The 18,184-nt window shown below is 43.6% G+C and overlaps 1 protein-coding gene across 5 annotated transcripts in view; it reads right to left on the bottom strand.

The window, feature by feature from the left end:
- LOC123728800 (ABC transporter G family member 20) overlaps nucleotides 1–18,184 on the bottom strand; it is an 88,781-nt gene that overhangs the window by 29,510 nt on the left and 41,087 nt on the right. For all 5 annotated transcript variants that reach the window (XM_045701777.1, XM_045701779.1, XM_045701781.1 and 2 more), the window contains 5 exons: nucleotides 10,563–10,637; nucleotides 7,954–8,134; nucleotides 3,775–3,871; nucleotides 3,329–3,497; nucleotides 194–294 (listed from right to left, as the gene is read on the bottom strand). In XM_045701777.1, the coding sequence (XP_045557733.1) occupies nucleotides 194–294; nucleotides 3,329–3,497; nucleotides 3,775–3,871; nucleotides 7,954–8,134; nucleotides 10,563–10,637 (623 nt within the window). The remainder of the gene's footprint in view (nucleotides 1–193; nucleotides 295–3,328; nucleotides 3,498–3,774; nucleotides 3,872–7,953; nucleotides 8,135–10,562; nucleotides 10,638–18,184) is intronic.

The raw sequence follows: 18,184 nt of genomic DNA, 5'->3' as shown, positions 1-18,184 counted from the left end.
TGTAAACGGTATGACCTGTGGATGTAAACGGTATGTAAACGGTATGACCTGTGGATAGAAACCTGGTTATTGACAGAGTTTTAGAGTGAAGGGGAGAAGAGAACAGAAGAGAACAGAAGAGAAGAGAGGAGAACAGAAGAACAAGGGAAGAAGATGAGACTAGACAAGAGACAGGTCCAGAGGTAGGACTCACCTCTTGGTCAGGTAGCTGGTAAAATTCTTTCCAAACCCGATGACGGCCCAGTACTCTCCGTTATAGGCCCCTGCAAAAGCCTCAGCATGGGACAGGTTCACCTAGGGCAGGGAGGGACAGGGGACACCCTCAGTGACTATAGCTAGGTCTTAAATTACACCCTATTCCTCCATCTAGTGGACTACTTCTGACCAGGAGAACAGTGTTACACCCTATTCCTCCATCTAGTGGACTACTTCTGACCAGGAGGACAGTGTTACACCCTATTCCTCCATCTAGTGGACTACTTCTGACCAGGAGGACAGTGTTACACCCTATTCCTCCATCTAGTGGACTACTTCTGACCAGGAGAACAGTGTTACACCCTATTCCTCCATCTAGTGGACTTCTTCTGACCAGGAGGACAGTGTTACACCCTATTCCTCCATCTAGTGGACTACTTCTGACCAGGAGAACAGTGTTACACCCTATTCCTCCATCTAGTGGACTCCTTCTGACCAGGAGGACAGTGTTACACCCTATTCCTCCATCTAGTGGACTACTTCTGACCAGGAGGACAGTGTTACACCCTATTCCTCCATCTAGTGGACTCCTTCTGACCAGGAGGACAGTGTTACACCCTATTCCTCCATCTAGTGGACTACTTCTGACCAGGAGAACAGTGTTACACCCTATTCCTCCATCTAGTGGACTACTTCTGACCAGGAGGACAGTGTTACACCCTATTCCTCCATCTAGTGGACTCCTTCTGACCAGGAGGACAGTGTTACAACCTATTCCTCCATCTAGTGGACTACTTCTGACCAGGAGAACAGTGTTACACCTTATTCCTCCATCTAGTGGACTCCTTCTGACCAGGAGGACAGTGTTACACCCTATTCCTCCATCTAGTGGACTACTTCTGACCAGGAGGACAGTGTTACACCCTATTCCTCCATCTAGTGGACTCCTTCTGACCAGGAGGACAGTGTTACACCCTATTCCTCCATCTAGTGGACTACTTCTGACCAGGAGAACAGTGTTACACCCTATTCCTCCATCTAGTGGACTACTTCTGACCAGGAGGACAGTGTTACACCCTATTCCTCCATCTAGTGGACTCCTTCTGACCAGCAGGACAGTTACACCCTATTCCTCCATCTAGTGGACTACTTCTGACCAGGAGAACAGTGTTACACCCTATTGCTCCATCTAGTGGACTCCTTCTGACCAGCAGGACAGTTACACCCTATTCCTCCATCTAGTGGACTACTTCTGACCAGGAGAACAGTGTTACACCCTATTCCTCCATCTACTGGACTACTTCTGACCAGCAGGACAGTTACACCCTATTCCTCCATCTAGTGGACTACTTCTGACCAGGAGAACAGTGTTACACCCTATTCCTCCATCTAGTGGACTACTTCTGACCAGGAGGACAGTGTTACACCCTATTCCTCCATCTAGTGGACTACTTCTGACCAGGAGGACAGTGTTACACCCTATTCCTCCATCTAGTGGACTACTTCTGACCAGGAGGACAGTTACACCCTATTCCTCCATCTAGTGGACTACTTCTGACCAGGAGAACAGTGTTACACCCTATTCCTCCATCTAGTGGACTACTTCTGACCAGGAGAACAGTGTTACACCCTATTCCTCCATCTAGTGGACTACTTCTGACCAGGAGGACAGTTACACCCTATTCCTCCATCTAGTGGACTACTTCTGACCAGGAGGACAGTGTTACACCCTATTCCTCCATCTAGCGGACTACTTCTGACCAGGAGGACAGTTACACCCTATTCCTCCATCTAGTGGACTACTTCTGACCAGGAGGACAGTGTTACACCCTATTCCTCCATCTAGTGGACTACTTCTGACCAGGAGGACAGTGTTACACCCTATTCCTCCATCTAGTGGACTACTTCTGACCAGGAGGACAGTTACACCCTATTCCTCCATCTAGTGGACTACTTCCCAGTGAGCACGGCCCAATGCCTTTGTCCATTGATGTTGAAAAGACGTTGAAATTTGGTCCGTCCGCCCTGGCTTTGATTTCAACGACCACAGACAACGTTTTCTGGTCACCTCTGTACCGGCCTTCATTTCAACGTCCAAAGACATCCGGTCCAGCCTCAATTTGGTCCCAAAAATGTGTACTGTACAGCACTGCACTGTACTCTACTGTACTGTCCAAACTTGTGAAACAGACATTATGATTGGTTAAGATTTGGTTCCGGTTCAGACCAACCAAATGTGGTCTTTATTTGGGGGCGGAGCTCATTAGAATAATGTTCATTTTCAGATTTACATTTTGTTAATTCAGCAGACGCTCTTATCCAGAGAGACTTTCAGTCAGAGCATTCAACTAAGGTAGATGAACAATCACATATCACAGTCAAAGCAAGAAAAAAAACAAAAAAATCAAGACGAATGTATTCATAAAATGCACCTTGTTATAAACAACGTTTTTTTTTTTTTAAGTACTAAAGAGATTTACACGGTTATCAAAACGTCACGCCAGGGTAAGCCTACACGAAACACAGCCCTTATTTTAAGTGTTTCTAAAATCCACTATGGTAATAAATGAATGGTGAAAAAATTATTGGAACCAATTCCCTGTTTGACAGCTAGGTTTTATGGGTATTATGACTCATAATGTGGTACTCTATACGTCTTTTAGACATAATTTTGCTCACTGGATTTTGACCAGGAGGACAGTGTGGTAGATACTCAAACTGTTTCGCCGTACTGTAATAACAAAACACACAATTCCTTTTAAAGGTGAATTATGGAGTTAGCTCTGAAAGTGCTTTTGCTTGGCTTATTTCTGTAGAAACACAGCACATGAACGTATTTTTAGATTAATAAAGAGCAGTGCAGAAGTGAAACCAGCTACCTAGAGGTAAACAGGTAGTGAGTGTAGAGTGTAACTCTTGTTACTTCCTCTTTTAGGTCATGCACCTCCTCCACAACAAACTCTGTCTGACCCCATAATACCGAACAAACAGACATTTAGTTTGCCTCCAGACTGAAACAGGGAGGGACAACCTGAACTTGTCCAATAAGAAACGCTTGTTTTTCCTTTTCCGTGGCAAAACGCTTTGCTACGGTATGCACTAATGAATGCCACCCAGTTGATTGGTCCAGTACCTGTTGCACGCTGGAGTTGTCCAGGAAGGAGAGCAGGGATTGGCTGAAGGAGCTGGAGGAGGTCTCATTGTTGACCACAGCCACCTGTATTCCTTTGGGGTCTCCTCCGATACACAGACACATCAGAGAGATCTGGATGACTGGCAGCAGGAACTGGAAACACATGGACCTGGACAGATACCAGACACTGGGTCAAATACTATTGGAAATCTTTCATGCTCATTCTACTACTACTCTTCGTCATCATCCTCTGCCTCCTCCTCTTCATCATCATCCTCATTATCATCCTCACCACCACGATCATTATAATCGTTATCATCCTCATAAACACCATCACCCTTCATCACCCCCCCACCACCATCATAATCCTCACCACCATCACCACCCTTCATCATCACCACCACTACCAAAATCACTACTATTACCACCACCATCATCATCCTCACCCGGGCATTCTCTTCATCCGCACCATGGTCTTGATCATCAGAGCTGCAATGTTCCTCCACTTTGGCATCACATGCCTGACTCGTACCTTCCAGTCCACTACACACACACACACACACACACACACACACACACACACACACACACACACACACACACACACACACACACACACACACACACACACACACACACACACACACTTTTAGCTGCAATGTTCAGCAATGTTCGTCTGCAGTATAGTGTCCATACAATCCTACATTTACCTGAGTATATACAGTGTAGTGTCCATACAACCCTACATTTACATGAGTATATACAGTATAGTGTCCATACAACCCTACATTTACCTGAGCATATACAGTGTAGTGTCCAAACAACCCTACATTTACCTGAGTATATACAGTGTAGTGTCCATACAACCCTACATTTACCTAAGTATATTGTGGCGTACAGCAGGTCAGCCACCAGGGGGAGACTCGTCGAGGCCTGGTAACAGATGGAGTGTAAATCACGAGGCGATGGCTCCATCTGCTGGACGTGCCAGGTCTCGACGGGACCCCAGCCATGACTAATTGGGAGTCGGAGGGGGCGCCGGAACCCGATTCCCCTAGGGAACCCCTGGAGGAGGAGCTCATCCTCCCCCTCATCGGTTTCGAGGGGCCAGTAGAGACCCCCGCTGGGGGCCAACTGAGTGGCCAATTCGGGACGGCCCAGTGGGAGGATCCGAACTTGAAAGCTGCCGCAACCCAAGTGATAGCGGTGGATGGACAGCTACTTCCGGGGGTGAGTGACTGGCGATACCCCTATTTCCAAATTAAGAATAACCTTTTGTATCAAGTGTCGCACAAACAGGGGGAACGTCGAGAGGTATTGTTGCTGCCCCGACGGTACGTAGGAACCGTTCTTCAGCTGGCCCACACCCACCTGTTGGGGGCGCACCTGGGAATGGAGAAGACCCGGGAACGGATTGCCGCCCGGTTCCACTGGCCCGGGATGAGGAGGGCCGTGGAAGACTACTGTCGCAGCTGCCCGGAGTGTCTACTCACTGCCCCGAAAGCACCCTTCCGAAACCCTCTGGTGCCCTGCCAATAATCGGGGTGCCCTTTAAACGCATCGCCATGGACATAGTGGGACCCCTGGTAAAGACTGCTCAAATAGATGCTGCGGAAGGTCATCGAGCAGGATGGGAAGAACTGGGACCAGCTACTACCCCACCTAATGTTCTCAATCCGAGAAGTACCCCAATCCTCCACTGGGTTTTCCCCGTTCAAACTCCTCTATGGGAGGAGGCCACGCGGCCTACTCGACCTCGCCAAGGAGGTGTGGGAAGCCCAACCGACCCGCTTACGCAGCGTGGTAGAGCACGTGGAGACGATGCGGGAGCGGATGACAGCCATATGGCCAGTCATGAGGGAACATATGGAGAAGGCCCAACGCGCCCAAGCCCAGGTCTACAATCGGGGAGCCCAGCCCTGAGAATTCCAGGTGAGAGACAGGGTGTTGGTCTTGATCCCCACGGCCGAAAGTAAGTTCCTGACAACATGGCACGGACCATACAAGGTGGTCGAGAAGCTGGGACCTGTCAATTACCGCGTACGGCAACCGGGGAGACGGAAACCCCAAAAGATTTACCACGTGAACCTGTTGAAGAAGTGACATGAGAGGACAGCCTTGGCCGTGTTATGGTCGGGACCCAGGACGCCAACGGTACCAGCAGAGGTATGAGCAATGAGGACCTCGACCCGGCCCAGAAGCAAGAGCTCAGGGAGCTCATCGATCGGAACGCAGCGGACTTCTCCGAGAAGCCGGGCCGCACGATCCTCATTGAACACCACATCCGTACCCGGCCCGGGGAAACGGTACAAAAGAGGCCATATCGAATTCCGGAGGCCCGAATGGAGGCCGTGAAACAGGAAGTGGAGGCTATGCTGAGGATGGGGGTCGTGGAAGAGTCCCACAGTGTATGGTGCAGCCCCATCGTGTTGGTGCCCAAACCGGACGGTAGCCTCCGCTTCTGTAACGATTTCCGGGGGGTGAACGACATCAGCTTGTTCGATGCATATCCCATGCCGAGGGTGGACGAGCTCATCGACCGATTGGGAAAGGCCCGGTACATCAGCACCCTTGACCTGACCAAAGGTTATTGGCAGGTACCTTTGGCAGCCTCCTCCCGGGAGAAGACGGAGTTTTTGACACCAGACGGGTTGCATCAGTACCGGGTGCTCCCGTTCGGTCTACACGGAGCCCCGCCCACATTCCAATGGCTGATGAACAGAGTGCTTCGACCCCACCAGCAGTACGCAGTGGCATATCTGGATGATATCATCATCCACAGCCAAGGTTGGGAAGAGCACCTGACGCGCCTCCAGGCGGTGCTGGACGCGCTCAGACAAGCCGGGTTGACTGCAAACCCCAAGAAATGCAAGCTAGGGTTCGAGGAGGTGGAGTACCTGGGGTATTTGATCGGATGGGGGAACGTCAAGCCCCAGGAGAGGAAGGTTCACGCGGTACGTGACTGGCCTGTTCCACGCACCAAGACACAGGTCAAGTCCTTCCTGGGACTGGAAGGATACTATAGCCGGTTTATCCCCAACTTTGCGGCTATAGCTTCCCCCCTCACCGATCTAACCAGGGCCCGCCTCCCGAACACAGTGAAATGGACTGACGAGACAGAAGCGGCGTTCAACAGTCTGAAGGAAGCGCTGTGCTCCCATCCAATTCTTGTAACGCCCGATTTCCAGGTGCCGATGGTGGTCCAGAGGGACGCATGTGATACGGGACTAGGGGCCGTTCTGTCCCAGGTACACGAGGGGGAGGAGCACCCCATCATGTACATCAGCCGAAAGCTGATGCCTAGGGAAAATAAATACACTATCATTGAGAAAGAGTGTCTAGCGGTGAAGTGGGTGCTAGACACTCTCAAGTATTACCTGCTAGGTACCCACTTCACCCTGGTCACGGACCATGCTCCCCTGGTCTGGATGGCCAGGGGAAAGGACACAAACGATCGGGTCACCAGGTGGTTCTTGTCCCTTCAACACTTCTCTTTCGTGCACAGGTCAGGGGCGAAGCATGGAAACGCGGATGCCCTTTCGAGAAGGGAGACCTACGTTGCACTGATGACAGTCCCCTCGCCAACAGAGCTAAGGGGGGGGTGGGGGTGGTGTACAGCAGGTCAGCCACCAGGGGGAGACTCGTCGAGGCCTGGTAGCAGATGGAGTGTAAATCACGAGGCGATGGCTCCATCTGCTGGACGTGCCAGGTCTCGACGGGCTCCCCAGCCATGACTGATTGGGAGCTGGTGAGTAATCAAGGGCGGATTGCTCACCAGCTGTGCAAGGCCCATAAAGCTGCCAGAAGGGCAGCACACAAGGGGGACTGGAGGAAGTAAGGTGACTTCCATGTAGTTGGAGACAGTGCCCGAGCGGAAACGAGGGAATTTGAGTTTGAGTTCTAAACAAGATACAGCAAGACCCGGAGCCCAAAAGATGGTATCCCGGAGAGGGTCTCAGGGGGGAGACCTATCCTTTTCTTTTTTGAACTATTATTTAAATAAACACCCTTGAAACTGAGCTAATCCTTCTCTGTCCGTGTCTGATCTGGGTAAACATCTTGACCAAACCCCCTGGTCTGCCACAATATACAGAATAGTGTCCATACAACCCTACATTTACCTGAGTATATACAGTATAGTGTCCATACAACCCTACATTTACCTGAGTATATACAGTATAGTGTCCATACAACCCTACATTTACCTGAGTATATACAGTATAGTGTCCATACAACCCTACATTTACCTGAGTATATACCGTGTAGTGTCCATACAACCCTACATTTACCTGAGTATATACAGTGTAGTGTCCATACAACCCTACGTTTACCTGAGTATATACAGTATAGTGTCCATACAACCCTACGTTTACCTGAGTATATACAGTATAGTGTCCATACAACCCTACATTTACCTGAGTATATACAGTATAGTGTCCATACAACCCTACATTTACCTGAGTATATACAGTATAGTGTCCATACAACCCTACATTTACCTGAGTATATACAGTATAGTGTCCATACAACCCTACATTTACCTGAGTATATACAGTATAGTGTCCATACAACCCTACGTTTACCTGAGTATATACAGTATAGTGTCCATACAACCCTACATTTACCTGAGTATTTGGGCAGCTCTTCTACTGGTCCCGGTCCGGCTCCCAGGATTGGTTGACTCTCTTCCCGGCCACTCTCGAATAATTGGCTGCTGTCTAGTACCCCGCCCAGAGGGGAGGTGCTGTCTTTGGAGCCCACCTGGTCTGAGGTCTCACACAGCTGCAGGAAGGCTTTCTCCAGGGTCTGCAGTGGGTGGATGGGGCAGTAGAGGAGATAGACAACAGTCAATTGAACACACAGATAACATAGTCAAGGGTTTATATGATCAACACAGAAAGCAGTCAACACAGAAAGCAGTCAACATAGAAAGCAGTCAACACAGTCAGACGTCTCACATAGCTGGAGGAAAGCTGTCTCCAAAGTCTGCAGTGATTGGATGGTAGGAGGCAATAGGGTCAATGTAGGGCTACTGCCTACAGGGCTGTTGTCTAGTGGTGATAAAGAGTTACTGTTAGCAGGACTGTTGTCTAGTGGTGATAAAGGGCTACTGTTAGCAGGACTGTTGTCTAGTGGTGATAAAGAGTTACTGTTAGCAGGACTGTTGTCTAGTGGTGATAAAGAGTTACTGTTAGCAGGACTGTTGTCTAGTGGTGATAAAGAGTTACTGTTAGCAGGACTGTTGTCTAGTGGTGATAAAGAGTTACTGTTAGCAGGACTGTTGTCTAGTGGTGATAAAGAGTTACTGTTAGCAGGACTGTTGTCTAGTGGTGATAAAGGGTTACTGTTAGCAGGACTGTTGTCTAGTGGTGATAAAGGGCTACTGTTAGCAGGACTGTTGTCTAGTGGTGATAAAGAGTTACTGTTAGCAGGACTGTTGTCTAGTGGTGATAAAGAGTTACTGTTAGCAGGACTGTTGTCTAGTGGTGATAAAGAGTTACTGTTAGCAGGACTGTTGTCTAGTGGTGATAAAGGGTTACTGTTAGCAGGACTGTTGTCTAGTGGTGATAAAGAGTTACTGTTAGCAGGACTGTTGTCTAGTGGTGATAAAGTGTTACTGTTAGCAGGACTGTTGTCTAGTGGTGATAAAGAGTTACTGTTAGCAGGACTGTTGTCTAGTGGTGATAAAGAGTTACTGTTAGCAGGACTGTTGTCTAGTGGTGATAAAGGGCTACTGTTAGCAGGACTGTTGTCTAGTGGTGATAAAGAGTTACTGTTAGCAGGACTGTTGTCTAGTGGTGATAAAGAGTTACTGTTAGCAGGACTGTTGTCTAGTGGTGATAAAGGGCTACTGTTAGCAGGACTGTTGTCTAGTGGTGATAAAGAGTTACTGTTAGCAGGACTGTTGTCTAGTGGTGATAAAGAGTTACTGTTAGCAGGACTGTTGTCTAGTGGTGATAAAGAGTTACTGTTAGCAGGACTGTTGTCTAGTGGTGATAAAGGGCTACTGTTAGCAGGACTGTTGTCTAGTGGTGATAAAGAGTTACTGTTAGCAGGACTGTTGTCTAGTGGTGATAAAGGGTTACTGTTAGCAGGACTGTTGTCTAGTGGTGATAAAGAGTTACTGTTAGCAGGACTGTTGTCTAGTGGTGATAAAGAGTTACTGTTAGCAGGACTGTTGTCTAGTGGTGATAAAGAGTTACTGTTAGCAGGACTGTTGTCTAGTGGTGATAAAGAGTTACTGTTAGCAGGACTGTTGTCTAGTGGTGATAAAGGGCTACTGTTAGCAGGACTGTTGTCTAGTGGTGATAAAGGGCTACTGTTAGCAGGACTGTTGTCTAGTGGTGATAAAGAGTTACTGTTAGCAGGACTGTTGTCTAGTGGTGATAAAGGGTTACTGTTAGCAGGACTGTTGTCTAGTGGTGATAAAGGGTTACTGTTAGCAGGACTGTTGTCTAGTGGTGATAAAGAGTTACTGTTAGCAGGACTGTTGTCTAGTGGTGATAAAGGGCTACTGTTAGCAGACAGAAAAAATAAACTGGCCACAAAGACAAAAGTCAAGGGTTAGAATGGTAAGGCATTAACACCGTTAGGGGTCAACACTGTGTCACGCCCTGACCAGGTGAACTCGGGTATTTTGGGTCAGGGTGTGTCATGTTGGGTAATTTTCCGTGGTTTATTTCTATGTCGGGTGCTGTCGATTCCCAATCAGAGACAGCTGTCGCTAGTTGTCTCTGATTGGGATCACATTTAAGTTCCTCTTTCCCCCACGCTGTTTGTGGGGTGTTGTCTCTTTGATTTTGAGCAGCTAACGTATCGGCATTTTCTTGATTTTGTGTACGTGTTTATTTCAGTGTAAAAGAATAAACATGTGTTCGCTCCCAGCTGCGTTTTGGTCCGCTTCCTCATCACCCGACGACGATCGTTACACACTGTTAGTCGTCACCATCGTTAACATTTCACAAAGCTAACAACACTATTAGCCAACAAAAATGCTAGACCTCAACACCGATAGATGTAAATTCTATTAGCAGTCCACTCCGTCAGCAGTCCACTCCGTCAGCAGTCCACTCCGTCAGCAGTCCACTCTGTCAGCAGTCCACTCTGTCAGCAGTCCACTCCGTCAGCGGTCCACTCTGTCAGCAGTCCATTCCGTCAGCAGTCCACTCCGTCAGCAGTCAACTCCGTCAGCAGTCCACTCTGTCAGCAGTCCACTCTGTTATAGGGTACTCACCGGTGCATTGTGCTGTTTCATCATGGTTTCTGGATGTCCCTCTGCCAACAGTTGGCCATTCCTCATCAGACCCACCTGGAGCGATAGAAAACAGCAGGGTTATTTACAATGGAGTGAGGAAGGAGGCGAGGAGAGAGGATGTGAGGAATCAAGGAAAGATTAAGAAAGAGCCTTAGGTAATACTGTAGACTATAACACAGAGGTAGTACTGTAGACTATAACACAGAGGTAATACTGTAGACTATAACACAGAGGTAATACTGTAGACTATAACACAGAGGTAGTACTGTAGACTATAACATAGAGGTAATACTGTAGACTATAACACAGAGGTAATACTGTAGACTATAACACAGAGGTAGTACTGTAGACTATAACACAGAGGTAGAACTGTAGACTATAACACAGAGGTAATACTGTAGACTATAACACAGAGGTAATACTGTAGACTAGAACTATAACACAGAGGTAATACTGTAGACTATAACACAGAGGTAATACTGTAGACCATAACACAGAGGTAATACTGTAGACCATAACACAGAGGTAATACTGTAGACTATAACACAGAGGTAGTACTCTAGACTATAACTATAACACAGAGGTAGTACTGTAGACTATAACACAGAGGTAGTACTGTAGACTATAACACAGAGGTAGTACTGTAGACTATAACTATAACACAGAGGTAGTACTGTAGACTATAACACAGAGGTAGTACTGTAGACTATAACACAGAGGTAGTACTGTAGACTATAACTATAACACAGAGGTAATACTGTAGACTATAACTATAACACAGAGGTAATACTGTAGACTATAACACAGAGGTAGTACTGTAGACTATAACTATAACACTGAGGTAGTACTGTAGACTATAACTATAACACAGAGGTAATACTGTAGACTATAACTATAACACAGAGGTAATACTGTAGACTAGAACACAGAGGTAGTACTGTAGACTATAACACAGAGGTAGAACTGTAGACTATAACACAGAGGTAGTACTGTAGACTATATCACAGAGGTAGTACTGTAGACTATAACACAGAGGTAGTACTGTAGACTATAACTATAACACAGAGGTAGTACTGTAGACTATAACACAGAGGTAGTACTGTAGACTATAACACAGAGGTAGTACTGTAGACTATAACACAGAGGTAATACTGTAGACTAGAACACAGAGGTAATACTGTAGACCATAACACAGAGGTAGAACTGTAGACTATAACACAGAGGTAGTACTGTAGACTATACCTATAACACAGAGGTAATACTGTAGACTATAACACAGAGGTAGTACTGTAGACTATAACACAGAGGTAATACTGTAGACGAGAACACAGAGGTAATACTGTAGACTATAACACAGAGGTAGTACTGTAGACTATAACACAGAGGTAATACTGTAGACTATAACACAGAGGTAGTACTGTAGACTATAACACAGAGGTAATACTGTAGACTATAACACAGAGGTAGTACTGTAGACTATAACTATAACACAGAGGTAGAACTGTAGACTATAACACAGAGGTAGAACTGTAGACTATAACACAGAGGTAGAACTGTAGACTATAACACAGAGGTAATACTGTAGACTAGAACACAGAGGTAATACTGTAGACCATAACACAGAGGTAGAACTGTAGACTATAACTATAACACAGAGGTAGTACTGTAGACTATAACTATAACACAGAGGTAGAACTGTAGACTATAACACAGAGGTAGAACTGTAGACTATAACACAGAGGTAATACTGTAGACTAGAACACAGAGGTAATACTGTAGACCATAATACAGAGGTAGAACTGTAGACTATAACACAGAGGTAGTACTGTAGACTATAACTATAACACAGAGGTAATACTGTAGACTATAACACAGATGTAATACTGTAGACTATAACACAGAGGTAGTACTGTAGACTATAACACAGAGGTAATACTGTAGACTATAACACAGAGGTAGTACTGTAGACTATAACACAGAGGTAATACTGTAGACTATAACACAGAGGTAGTACTGTAGACTATAACACAGAGGTAATACTGTAGACTATAACTATAACACAGAGGTAGAACTGTAGACTATAACACAGAGGTAATACTGTAGACTATAACACAGAGGAGGTACTGTAGACTATAACACAGAGGTAATACTGTAGACTATAACACAGAGGTAGTACTGTAGACTATAACACAGAGGTAATACTGTAGACTATAACACAGAGGTAATACTGTAGACTATAACACAGAGGTAGAACTGTAGACTATAACTATAACACAGAGGTAGAACTGTAGACTATAACACAGAGGTAGAACTGTAGACTATAACACAGAGGTAATACTGTAGACTATAACACAGAGGTAGTACTGTAGACTATAACACAGAGGTAATACTGTAGACTATAACACAGAGGTAGTACTGTAGACTATAACACAGAGGTAATACTGTAGACTATAACACAGAGGTAATACTGTAGACTATAACACAAAGGTAGTAATGTAGACTATAACTATAACACAGAGGTAGAACTGTAGACTATAACACAGAGGTAGTACTGTAGACTATAACACAGAGGTAGTACTGTAGACTATAACACAGAGGTAGAACTGTAGACTATAACACAGAGGTAGTACTGTAGACTATAACACAGAGGTAGTACTGTAGACTATAACACAGAGGTAGTACTGTAGACTATAACACAGAGGTAGAACTGTAGAATATAACACAGAGGTAGTACTGTAGACTATAACTATAACACAGAGGTAGTACTGTAGACTATAACACAGAGGTAATACTGTAGACTATAACTATAACACAGAGGTAATACTGTAGACTATAACACAGAGGTAATACTGTAGACTATAACACAGAGGTAGAACTGTAGACTATAACACAGAGGTAATACTGTAGACTATAACACAGAGGTAGTACTGTAGACTATAACACAGAGGTAGTACTGTAGACTATAACTATAACACAGAGGTAATACTGTAGACTATAACACAGAGGTAGTACTGTAGACTATAACACAGAGGTAGTACTGTAGACTATAACACAGAGGTAGTACTGTAGACAATAACACAGAGGTAGTACTGTAGACTATAACACAGAGGTAGTACTGTAGACTATAACTATAACACAGAGGTAATACTGTAGACTATAACACAGAGGTAATACTGTAGACTATAACACAGAGGTAGAACTGTAGACTATAACACAGAGGTAATACTGTAGACTATAACACAGAGGTAATACTGTAGTCTATAACACAGAGGTAGTACTGTAGACTATAACACAGAGGTAGTACTGTAGACTATAACAACTATAACACAGAAATAATACTGTAGACTATAACACAGAGGTAGTACTGTAGACTATAACACAGAGGTAGTACTGTAGACTATAACTATAACACAGAGGTAATACTGTAGACTATAACACAGAGGTAGTACTGTAGACTATAACTATAACACAGAGGTAGTACTGTAGACTATAACACAGAGGTAATACTGTAGACTATAATACAGAGGTAATACTGTAGACTAGAACACAGAGGTAGTACTGTAGATTATAACACAGAGGTAGTACTGTAGACTATAACACAGAGGTAGTACTGTAGACTATAACACAGAGGTAGTACTGTAGACTATAACACAGAGGTAATACTGTACACTATAACACAGAGGTAATACTGTAGACTAGAACACAGAGGTAGTACTGTAGACTATAACACAGAGGTAGAACTGTAGACTATAACACAGAGGTAGTACTGTAGACTATAACTATAACACAGAGGTACTACTGTAGACTATAACACAGAGGTAGTACTGTAGACTATAACACAGAGGTAGTACTGTAGACTATAACACAGAGGTAATACTGTAGACTAGAACACAGAGGTAATACTGTAGACCATAACACAGAGGTAGAACTGTAGACTATAACACAGAGGTAGTACTGTAACCTATACCTATAACACAGAGGTAATACTGTAGACTATAACACAGAGGTAGTACTGTAGACTATAACACAGAGGTAATACTGTAGATGAGAACACAGAGGTAATACTGTAGACTATAACACAGAGGTAGTACTGTAGACTATAACACAGAGGTAATACTGTAGACTATAACACAGAGGTAGTACTGTAGACTATAACACAGAGGTAGTACTGTAGACTATAACACAGAGGTAATACTGTAGACTATAAAACAGAGGTAGTACTGTAGACTATAACTATAACACAGAGGTAGAACTGTAGACTATAACACAGAGGTAGAACTGTAGACTATAACACAGAGGTAGAACTGTAGACTATAACACAGAGGTAATACTGTAGACTAGAACACAGAGGTAATACTGTAGACCATAACACAGAGGTAGAACTGTAGACTATAACTATAACACAGAGGTAGTACTGTAGACTATAACTATAACACAGAGGTAGAACTGTAGACTATAACACAGAGGTAGAACTGTAGACTATAACACAGAGGTAATACTGTAGACTAGAACACAGAGGTAATACTGTAGACCATAATACAGAGGTAGAACTGTAGACTATAACACAGAGGTAGTACTGTAGACTATAACTATAACACAGAGGTAATACTGTAGACTATAACACAGATGTAATACTGTAGACTATAAACAGGGGTAGTACTGTAGACTATAACACAGAGGTAATACTGTAGACTATAACACAGAGGTAGTACTGTAGACTATAACACAGAGGTAATACTGTAGACTATAACACAGAGGTAGTACTGTAGACTATAACACAGAGGTAATACTGTAGACTATAACTATAACACAGAGGTAGAACTGTAGACTATAACACAGAGGTAATACTGTAGACTATAACACAGAGGAGGTACTGTAGACTATAACACAGAGGTAATACTGTAGACTATAACACAGAGGTAGTACTGTAGACTATAACACAGAGGTAATACTGTAGACTATAACACAGAGGTAATACTGTAGACTATAACACAGAGGTAGAACTGTAGACTATAACTATAACACAGAGGTAGAACTGTAGACTATAACACAGAGGTAGAACTGTAGACTATAACACAGAGGTAATACTGTAGACTATAACACAGAGGTAGTACTGTAGACTATAACACAGAGGTAATACTGTAGACTATAACACAGAGGTAGTACTGTAGACTATAACACAGAGGTAATACTGTAGACTATAACACAGAGGTAATACTGTAGACTATAACACAGAGGTAGTAATGTAGACTATAACTATAACACAGAGGTAGAACTGTAGACTATAACACAGAGGTAGTACTGTAGACTATAACACAGAGGTAGTACTGTAGACTATAACACAGAGGTAGAACTGTAGACTATAACACAGAGGTAGTACTGTAGACTATAACACAGAGGTAGTACTGTAGACTATAACACAGAGGTAGTACTGTAGACTATAACACAGAGGTAGAACTGTAGACTATAACACAGAGGTAGTACTGTAGACTATAACTATAACACAGAGGTAGTACTGTAGACTATAACACAGAGGTAATACTGTAGACTATAACTATAACACAGAGGTAATACTGTAGACTATAACACAGAGGTAATACTGTAGACTATAACACAGAGGTAGAACTGTAGACTATAACACAGAGGTAATACTGTAGACTATAACACAGAGGTAGTACTGTAGACTATAACACAGAGGTAGTACTGTAGACTATAACTATAACACAGAGGTAATACTGTAGACTATAACACAGAGGTAGTACTGTAGACTATAACACAGAGGTAGTACTGTAGACTATAACACAGAGGTAGTACTGTAGACAATAACACAGAGGTAGTACTGTAGACTATAACACAGAGGTAGTACTGTAGACTATAACTATAACACAGAGGTAATACTGTAGACTATAACACAGAGGTAATACTGTAGACTATAACACAGAGGTAGAACTGTAGACTATAACACAGAGGTAATACTGTAGACTATAACACAGAGGTAATACTGTAGTCTATAACACAGAGGTAGTACTGTAGACTATAACACAGAGGTAGTACTGTAGACTATAACAACTATAACACAGAAATAATACTGTAGACTATAACACAGAGGTAGTACTGCAGACTATAACACAGAGGTAGTACTGTAGACTATAACTATAACACAGAGGTAGTACTGTAGACTATAACTATAACACTGAGGTAGTACTGTAGACTATAACACAGAGGTAATACTATAGACTAGAACACAGAGTTAGTATTGTAGACTATAACACAGAGGTAGTACTGTAGACTATAACACAGAGGTAGTACTGTAGACTATAACACAGAGGTAGAACTGTAGACTATAACACAGAGGTAGTATTGTAGACTATAACACAGAGGTAGTACTGTAGACTATAACACAGAGGTAGTACTGTAGACTATAACACAGAGGTAGTACTGTAGACTATAACACGGAGGTAGTACTGTAGACTATAACTATAACACAGAGGTAATACTGTAGACTATAACACAGAGGTAGTACTGTAGACTATAACTATAACACAGAGGTAGAACTGTAGACTATAACACAGAGGTAGTACTGTAGACTATAACTATAACACAGAGGTAATACTGTAGACTATAACTATAACACAGAGGTAATACTGTAGACTATAACACAGAGGTAGTACTCTAGACTATAACTATAACACTGAGGTAGTACTGTAGACTATAACACAGAGGTAGTACTGTAGACTATAACACAGAGGTAATACTGTAGACTATAACACAGAGGTAGTTCTGTAGACTATAACACAGAGGTAATACTGTAGACTATAACACAGAGGTAATACTGTAGACTATAACACAGAGGTAGTACTGTAGACTATAACTATAACACAGAGGTAGAACTGTAGACTATAACACAGAGGTAGAACTGTAGACTATAACACAGAGGTAGTACTGTAGACTATAACTATAACACAGAGGTAGAACTGTAGACTATAACACAGAGGTAGTACTGTAGACTATAACTATAACACAGAGGTAGTACTGTAGACTATAACACAGAGGTAGAACTGTAGACTATAACACAGAGGTAGAACTGTAGACTAGAACACAGAGGTAGTATTGTAGACTATAACACAGAGGTAGTACTGTAGACTATAACACAGAGGTAGTACCGTAGACTATAACAACTATAACACAGAAATAATACTGTAGACTATAACACAGAGGTAGTACTGCAGACTATAACACAGAGGTAGTACTGTAGACTATAACTATAACACAGAGGTAATACTGTAGACTATAACACAGAGGTAGTACTGTAGACTATAACTATAACACAGAGGTAATACTGTAGACTATAACACAGAGGTAGTACTGTAGACTATAACACAGAGGTAGTACTGTAGACTATAACTATAACACAGAGGTACTACTGTAGACTATAACACAGAGGTAGTACTGTAGACTATAACACAGAGGTAGTACTGTAGACTATAACACAGAGGTAATACTGTAGACTAGAACACAGAGGTAATACTGTAGACCATAACACAGAGGTAGAACTGTAGACTATAACACAGAGGTAGTACTGTAACCTATACCTATAACAC

The sequence above is a fragment of the Salmo salar genome, chromosome ssa18, assembly GCF_905237065.1.
Source record: "Salmo salar chromosome ssa18, Ssal_v3.1, whole genome shotgun sequence".
Lineage (NCBI taxonomy): Eukaryota > Metazoa > Chordata > Actinopteri > Salmoniformes > Salmonidae > Salmo > Salmo salar.
Note: the sequence above shows the minus strand (reverse complement) of the source record. Positions and strands in the feature narration are given on the sequence as shown.